Here is a 9,237-nt window from a genome sequence, read left to right as displayed (position 1 = left end):
TACAAAAATTTTGTTTTATCAACGGAGTTGATAATGTAAATTGGCCACCGTACAGAGATTCTAAAAGCTGACGTTTCGAGCGTTCATCAAAGAAGACACAATTGTAGATCTCTGATAGTCATAGCCACAGATTTAAAGGATAAAACTATTGGTGGAGGCCATTTTTTGTTATTGGGCCGTTGGGATTATTAGCGGGTACCAAATAACAAATGAATAGCGGACAAATAATTTGATAATTCGTTCAATCCCACTGAAAGGAACGCTAGGAACATAAGCGTTTCATCAAGAAGCACAAGCAATACAAAAATATCTGCAAAGAAATTTTTCCTTTTTGCATAGTCCTCGTGATAGTGTCATAGTATTCAATATGCAGATCGAGCGGCCTCGAAAACGCCAACGTCAGTGGCATACTGCTTTTGTTAGTGGCACGAGGGAATGTCGAATCTGGCTTGTGAAGTCCGTGCGTGCACAATTCTTCAAATGATATGCACGCATGCGTCCGTAAAAAGCAAGTGAAAGTTATTTTTATTTTCAAAATCGAGGCCTCGTGTTTTGCAGCACTAAGGGTGCGTTCGATTGACCGTATTCCGGAATAAGAATACATGGAATATAAGTTAGAAATCCTTCCTTTTTAAGGAGATTCACATTAAAATTGTCAAACATCTGCTAAAATGCTATTTTAAACATATTTTTATCATCCTTGCTGCTTCGAAAGGCGCCAAACATACCATTTTAATCATCACTCCACGTATTGTTATTCCGGAATAGGGTCAATCGAACGCGCCCTAAGTCTTCATGGGTTTAAATATGTTTTTGTCGGTAATTCATAGAAGGTAAGAAAAACTTGGTTTATAATTTCTAAGTCACGTGTCTAAGCTAAATCAGTTTAATTGGTAGGAACGCTGCAGTATACAATTACAGCTTCTAGCCTTTCATGGTTCATTAGAACTTTCTGAAGTATTTGGTAGGACAGAAACTACTTATTCTTTCCGTTAAAAGGAAAAATCAAGCCGGGAACATAGCAGGCACAAGAGACAGTCAACAGTCTTCACGGAATAAAAGACGTTTATGTGCAGGCTCTATTTGTACTCTACTTGTATCTTAATGGTTGACTATCTGAATTTTAACAGGCGCAAAGTCGATAATGGAGGCGTGGCTCATGTATTGGTTGAGAATTGGGGTAAGTTTTATAATTGGAGTCACACCTCAGTTAAACATTTTCGTTTGAATTATGATTGGTATTTGTGGTCCCTTTTCATCCATTTTTATTGATTTATTCAGTATCCCCATTCAATCTTCGACATTCATTTTTATTTGGATTTGTTAATCAATAATTCACTTGATATTGAGAGCCCTTTGCACAAGAAAAGGGTTCAATCACTTTGTGATTTGGAACTGCCTTTGATCAACATAAACCCTTTCATTCTCACGATCGAAACGATCATTCTCCCAACTAGTTTTGTTGTTGGATAGTCATGAGAACTTGGTGTTATATGAAGATCACACCTCTTTAGCTGATAATAATGTTCATTATCAATACTTGTTTGACTGACATTTCATAGAAACTGTAAAGAGAATTTACACACCCATCATTCCTCCTACAGGACACAAAGCGGAATTCATTCACTCGATTTGGCTCTCATTCACTGTGATATTAAGCACTTATAATCTACAAGCTCAGTATATAAAGGGGATAGTTGTCTGAAAAACTGTGGTGCTGCGTCGGTGCCGGGAGAGTGAAAGACACTACCACCGTAAAACAAAAAATATTTCAAATCGATGGCTACTGTTTCGAGCTTCGTGAGAACGAAGTGAGGAATGAGGGCTGTTTCAAGTTATATTGGAAGTTGGGGAGCGATTTCATTGATTGGAGATAATGTAACGAAAAAAGCGAGTAAATTAGCTGAATAAGAAGCGCTCATATATAACAGGGATTGAGAGTGCCGAGTGGCTTTTGTTCCAAAGATGCGTTGCTGGCGTTGTTGGGGGAGGGGAAGAGGAGGAAGAAGGCGTGGATTTTTCAGTCCTCCCTTCCCCTCCCCCGACAAAGCTTCCTACGCAAGCTCTGTGGGTTTTTGTGTTTCCTTGTTGTACAAAAAGGCCGCAACTGTCATGTTATTCATTCGCTCAACTAAAACGACTGTACCACTTGGGAGAAGTTATCAGTACCACCGCGTGTATATTCTTTTGCTCTCCTTTCATTGTGCGAATAACTATTCATCTCAGTATGTTCCCATTTGATTGTTTTCCCTCTATAACGAGTTGAAGGCGGCTTTGTGATCCACCTACGTTTCAGACTTCCTCACTCAACACGTAGTAACTGAATATACGATGGGCAGGTGGTAGGAGAACAAAACTGATTGACATTACATTTCATCGAAACTTTTTAAATTCCATTTTTAGCGCTTCTAGTCTGTCTAACTGTCATGATCAGCAAAAAATTAACAGATATTTCAAAAACGGGCATATAGTTGAATCGTTTACATCAGGCTCCGCGTTTGAAGATAGAGTCTTAAAACTATACATTTCTTTTTTGCTTTTTGTCTAAACATCTTAATTACAACGGTTGGCCGAGTGACATTCACCAAGTTACTTATGAATAAGTTACAAATTTATTTCAGCGCTGAGTGTTTAGGATAAAACGTGAGCAACTATTTAACCGTTTGCCTTGTTAACCATGAGTCCTATCAACTTTCAGTGGAAAACAAAACCGGAATTGATATTGACAGCAAATTATTTCAGAACTTTCTTAATATTCTTTAACACGACAAGAGCAGCTGGTAGCCAAGAGAAGCTAGTTTGTCTTTCCGTAAGGTTTAATCTTGCGATGGAGCGTTATCGCCATACTCATTGGTGTGAAGTTGTATTTTTCATCTCCTTGCTGCATTGTGTCTGGGGTGAGTCCGATTTCATGTTTAGTTTGTCATCATGATAAAATATGGAAGACTGTAAGCACGGAAGCTTGTAGGGGACATGCGATATGAGAGATGCGTCATGCGAATTCAAAAATGCGTGAGGAAAAATCCGATTTGCGGGTTAGAAAATGTGTGTGTGATAAAATATGAAAGATCCTAGTTTGAAAATCTGAGACGAGAAGTAGAAAATGTTTAATAAAAACGGATGTCAGAAACAGGGACGCGTTAGAGGGAAATCGAGGGAGGGAAACTGGGGGAGTGGGGAGTCTTTAAAAAAGGGAATCTCAAAAACGAGACTAAAATCTCTAAAAGGGAGAACTATCAGTGGTCTGATCATCTGCAAATCCTTTACAATATTAGCTTCCTCACAGCAAAAGTTTCCGTAAGGTCCTGACCTGTACTGTGCAGCCAATTGAGTCACAATTATACCTTTCCAGCGGAGTTTTCTTTTGTTTGACATAATGCTACAAAACCGTTTCAAATGTCTCTTCACCTATCACACACATCTCAGTTGAACAACAATTTCGTCTCAGTAAAACGGCGACAAACAACCAAAGCTAGCTAGTTCTTTTTGGATTTTTGGCAAAAGCCAAAGAAAACTTAAATTCATCCATATGATATTGACTCAACATCTGGCTGCCGAGTAAAATATTTTCAGTGGTTTTCCTTCCATGTGGAACATTTTTAGGAAAATTTGGCCTTGTATTTGGTTTTCATACTTTTCGTTGTCCACTGCCGGCACATCCCTTTTGGTAATGGTATCCTTTTTCGTGCTACCGGAACATGTCAAAACCAGTATTACACAACTTACAATAACGAAATGACCTTAAAACTATTAAACCCAAGACACCAGGAGGCATCTTTGGACTTTATATACTGTCATCAATATTTAACTCTATTGAACACTAGTGCTTCCAGTTTTATCAAAATGCTTTGAAGGAGCTGTTAATAATCGTATTTTGAAATATATAGTAGCTACCAAATATTGTTTTGTAGGCATTCGACGGTTTCCGCGAGGGTTTTTCCACTTCTCATGCAATAAGCGAAAACAACTAGTCCAAATGAATTCTGCACGATCGCAACAAAGGACACTCGATGATAGTCGGTCCGTTATACTTCGTTATCTATATTCATGATTTTTCTTGGGGAATTGCTTCAATAAAATGTTTTTTTTTTCTCTTTGCTGACGACCCCAATTTCTTCTTTAAGCCTTGTGATCCAAGCGACTTAATTGAAGAATTGACTGTGGCCCAGTGGTTAGGGTGCTTGCCTTGAGATCCGGAGATCCCGGGTTCAAGACCCGCTCTGACCACTCGTTTAATTTGTCCCTGGTAGTCCCTGGTTCAACTTCCCAGCTGCACTTGTAAATAGCCAACTGGTTTGCCTCCGGCCAGTTGGGATTCTTAACAGTTGTTGTTGTGTTCTGTTGTTTCGTTGATTGTGTTTCATTGGCCCTGAAAAGCCCCTATGGGGAGCGGTCAATTAAGTATGTATTGTATTGTAATATTGAAGTTGAAACTGTCTCGCACTGGTTTAGGTCTCTTAATATTGAGAAAACCAAACTCATAGTTTTCAGACCTATGCCGAGTGATTTAGGTCATGTAATTGAACAAGTTCAAAGTACAGAATTTCTAGGTGGTTATTACACTGGAAAATTTGGACCATTTACAGACTTCATAAAATGTCTGTAAATAATAAATTTACAGACTTTAACACTTAACCCTATAAATATAAAATCTTTGTAAATTTATTTTACAGATATTTTACAGAGTTTTCTTGAGTAAAGCTCTATAAAATGTCTGTAAAATGTTTATAAATTATTGGAGCTACAACAAGAGGAGATACTTGAAATTTACAGACTTTATAAAATCTTGCAAAAATGTCTATAAATCGAAAATTTACAAAGATTTTACGCCGTTTGGTCATGTCTCATAAAATGTCTGTAAATTGCGCTCTATCATCATGCGTGTCCTGTCTAAGTTACCAAATGGTTTTGGATCTGTATGCCCTGTTCACGATGATTTTGAGTGTCGAATATTTATTACCTAATTAAATTATGTGGGAAACTGTTGAATTAGCCCTGCATGTTGCACTGAGTTCGGTTTATGAAAAGTTCGCCAGTTGCAACCTATAAAATGCCTATCGGTATGTGTTTTAATAGTTCGACTTGGATCAAGTCTTAGGCCCTGTTGATATGGAGAAAAGTTGTCCTCGGAAGATGGTCACCCTCCCAGCCGGGTCTTTAGCTAGCGTTTATGTGAGAAAAGAACTAACCTTTATCCCTGAGTCAAGAGCTGCCCGGCTCAGTTTCGATCTTCAGGAGACTGGGAAGATAGTACTCGTGCATTCTCTCATCATCTTGCCTCGACCAAGTTGACTCCACTGAGCGAGCCAAAGTGTTTACATGGAATAAAGTTGGCCTGGCCAGGAGGGCGACCCTACCGTTGACAAAGGGTGACCCGGCTAGGTGGGTTTCCCTTCTAGCCGAGCCATTTTTTTTCCTCATGTAAACAGTTAACTTAAAGCGCATTTTATAGGGAAATGTAGGAAAAGTTGCCTGGTCCAGGGTAACTCCGGTAAGCGAGTGACCCTTCTTCCCGGGACAATTTTTCTCCATATAAACGGGTACTTAAAGCCTCACAAGATTAGACCGTTTTAATTGTTTACAACAATTGAAAGGCCATAAAACCTATGTAAATTGACACAACCCGGCCATAAAATAGTTTTTTTGTGTAAATTTCATGTAAATTGCTGGGATGAATCATGCAAATAACATGTAAATCAAAGCCTTTGTGATATAGGAAGCACAGAATGAGATTGAGAAAGTAATGTAGGCTAGTAAGCAGACTTTACCATGCTCCTTGAAAAAAGAAAAAATAAATAGCATTGGTGTTTAGCTGCCCAAATTAATCGTGCGGGTTTCAGTCAATTAACGTGGGTGCTTTCATAGCCCGTAGCTGCAGGTGAGAATTACTTCTTATGAAGTAATGATCGATAAGTTATTCTAAATGATTAGTATCCAGTCTCTTGAGAAAAACAGAAAAGGAAATCTCAAAAGGAACACACTTTCCCCCGTTCCATATTTTGATTGAGGAAATTTGCTCTGCACCTTTAAAGCAGAAAATTCTCCCCGGTTTTTCCACCCAAAATGAAAGCGCCCCAGGAATCGCACTGGGCTCGCAACGGGTTGTGATTGGATGTTGGCACAAAGAGAAGGATTGTGGACATTTCACAATAATTACACGATGCAACAACCTTGTCCGCCATTATGAATTTCCCCGCCGCAAAGACTCTGGGAACGAGATCGGTTTGAATTATCGCAATATCGGTTTGTTTTTCGCGCGGGCGATCAATGCATGTGCTCTTCCTCTCTTTTTCCCTTGTTGGACGACCAAAATTGGATCTTTGCGATTCCTTAACATTTTGTGCGGGTGAAATGGCACGCATTCCACCAAATAAACCCAGTAAACATCGACGGAATCCGGAAGAAAGGGCAACGACAATTCAGGTCAGATAATCAGCATTCGCCACAAAGATACACGCCAGTGACATGATTCAACCTCAGACAGTCTCCGAAAGGGTTAATCGGTGAAGACTTCATGGCAAAAATAGAGACCTTCTTCAAAACGTAAAGGGAGTTCTACGAACGTTTGGAACAAAGGGTGGCCTGGCCGAACAGCTACATTTAGCGAATGGGCGGGAAGATTCAAAAGATCCGAAAAGCAAAAGACTGCCGGAGGAGTTTTCGGTAAGTCGTCATCTTACTTACAAACCTGATTTAATAATAATAATAATAATAATAATAATATTTAATATTTATATTGCGCATTTTCTATAAGAATAATCAAATGCGCATTACAAGCATTACATTAAATTTAAAATAAATTAAAAAATAAAACCTACTTACAATTACTATGGAATCGAAAACTACACTATTTACAATTAAAAAGGAATTTCCTAAAAAACTGTAAAAATGTAAATATAAAATAACTATACTAACAAAATGCCTTGCTGAATAAAAATGTCTTAAGCTTCTGCTTAAAATCACTTTAAATGGCTTAAAATTTTAAAGTTTTGTTCCCTTGTTCCCCGCCCAATTTACTTTCAAACTTGTACCCAGCTTTTTGCTCCCTAAAATTGTTTATGTCGCCTTGTTCCTAAGACATTTTGTCATTTTTCCTTTGTTCCCCAGTTCAAAATAGCCATCTTCCCTCTTTTCCCAAAACGCCAAGGAGGGCCTCAGCACAGTCATTACTTTTGCAGACCTACTTCCTTTGTAATTTCACTTTATATTGTATTAAGGCCCTTTAAGGCAATAACAATAATAACGAATAGGGAATTACATGTAATATATGGATCTCTGTATACCCAGCCCCTTATTCGCCACTTGCAGATGCCTTGTTCTTCAAACGATGCCACTACAAGAGCACAATAGTGGCCGGTTATTCTGTAGTTACTCCCTTGTCACCTGTATAACTACATGTACCTTCACTGGTTTCTCATGCAAGAGGAGCCAGAGCAAGCTAAATTTTGGACTGGGCGCTTAAAAAGATTTCTCCTTTGACACTAGATTTCACTGAAAGGCCGGTTACACTTCAGAAGAAACCGCCTGGGAGATTATCTCGCTTTGGTCTCCCATTAATTGTCAATACCTCCGTCAATCCCACCCAAATAAAGTATCTTGATGACAAATCTTATTTCCATCAATTTGACCAAAATATAAATTATCTAATTTCTTTGAATGTCCAAGATAAGGCGGTTCTGTGGACTTGCTCGCTAGGTTATTGTTTCAGATGTGCTGCAACAGTATTTGCACAGAAAAAGCAAGTTAAAGCATGGCCTAAAAGTTGATTCGAAAGAGTATACAAAATTAAATTTACAGCTATGCTATTAATAATTAATTGTGTAGCATATACCTGAGGTATACAATCCATAACTCACTGTGTCACCATTTCACTCTGTAACCTCTTGGGTAGCATATACCTGAGGTATACAATCCATAACTCACTGTGTCACCATTTCACTTTGTAACCTCTTGGGTAGCATATACCTGAGGTATACAATCTATTAACTCACTGTGTCACCATTTCACTTTGTAACCTCTTGGGTAGCATATACCTGAGGTATGCAATCCATAACTCACTGTGTCACCATTTCACTTTGTAACCTCTTGGGTAGCATATACCTGAGGTATACAATCCATAACTCACTCTTTCACCATTTCACTTTGTAACCTCTTGGGTAGCATATACCTGAGGTATACAATCTATTAACTCACTGGGATTTTTATGTTTCCCATATTTCTTACACTGGATGTAAGTACAACAAAGAAACAACTGATCACCTGAAAAGGCTGACAAAAATCAAATTTAATTCAAGGGCACCGAATAATTGCTGACACTGTCGTTGTCATGCAGTTTATAACTATCTACATGTATACTGACTTTCATTCATTAATCAATGGGTGCTTTTGGTGTTTCATATCATACCATTATAGGTTTATTTTCAGGCAACACAAGATCAGTTAAAGAAAGTCACAGTAATGTTTGTACATGTACATCATTGAAAATTACTCCTTTTATGAATGAAACAAATTTTCTGAACAAAATAGCTTTCAATGTCTACCCTATAGAGAATTCTTTACAGAGAGACAAACACTTGACATTGACAATTTTTATTGTTTAAAGTGCATATCCTATATATTGCACATGCTTTATTGTCTTTTCATCAGAGGAGAAAGAGGGAAGGAGAATTCGAGTGCCCTTTTTTATAAAAGACCTAAAAGTTACTACGCCAAATCCTCATGAATGAGTTAATTTACGAGTGCAGTGTGTCCGAGAAAGAATCTCTGTCGCAAATGTCCAGTATTTTGCTTGCGAATAGACATTGGGCCACCATATAAATTGAAATTCTCTTCTACGCCACCACTCACCCTCTTTGCAAGACTTCTCGATCTGATCAGTGCTTGTCGTTCCCCAACGACTGCCAGCATGCTGCCCAACTGAAGCAATTTTATCCTGCGCCGTCAAGCCAGTAAATGCAGAAGCTCATATCTCCTCATTGTGACGAAAATAGGCCCTCTCTTTTAGCGGTACTGCTGTTAGATTAAACAAATCCGCAAGCCTGGCAATATCGCATTTACTTTTGTTGTGAAATGAGGAGTTAAACATTAAAGTAACTGCCTGGTGTGTGACATGATGACGAGAAAATAATATAAATAGACATGGAACGATTCACATGAAGAATTAACTCTTTCGGTTCTACTGTTACTATTTTTATTCCCGTGTCATACTGCACTACGTGATCTCGATCTTAACAACTT

General features: G+C 38.4%; 1 protein-coding gene across 1 annotated transcript in view; it reads left to right on the top strand.

Moving 5' to 3' along the window:
- The first annotated feature begins 2,781 nt into the window (after positions 1-2,781).
- The window catches only part of LOC137967608 (uncharacterized), a 201,806-nt gene continuing 195,350 nt past the window's right edge, over positions 2,782-9,237 (top strand). Inside the window, exon 1 of the mRNA XM_068814125.1 lies at positions 2,782-2,897. Within this exon, the coding sequence (XP_068670226.1) occupies positions 2,828-2,897 (70 nt within the window). The 5' untranslated portion in view covers positions 2,782-2,827. The remainder of the gene's footprint in view (positions 2,898-9,237) is intronic.

Source organism: Montipora foliosa, chromosome 8 (genome assembly GCF_036669935.1).
Source record: "Montipora foliosa isolate CH-2021 chromosome 8, ASM3666993v2, whole genome shotgun sequence".
Lineage (NCBI taxonomy): Eukaryota > Metazoa > Cnidaria > Anthozoa > Scleractinia > Acroporidae > Montipora > Montipora foliosa.
This window is presented reverse-complemented; position numbering and strand designations above follow the sequence as displayed.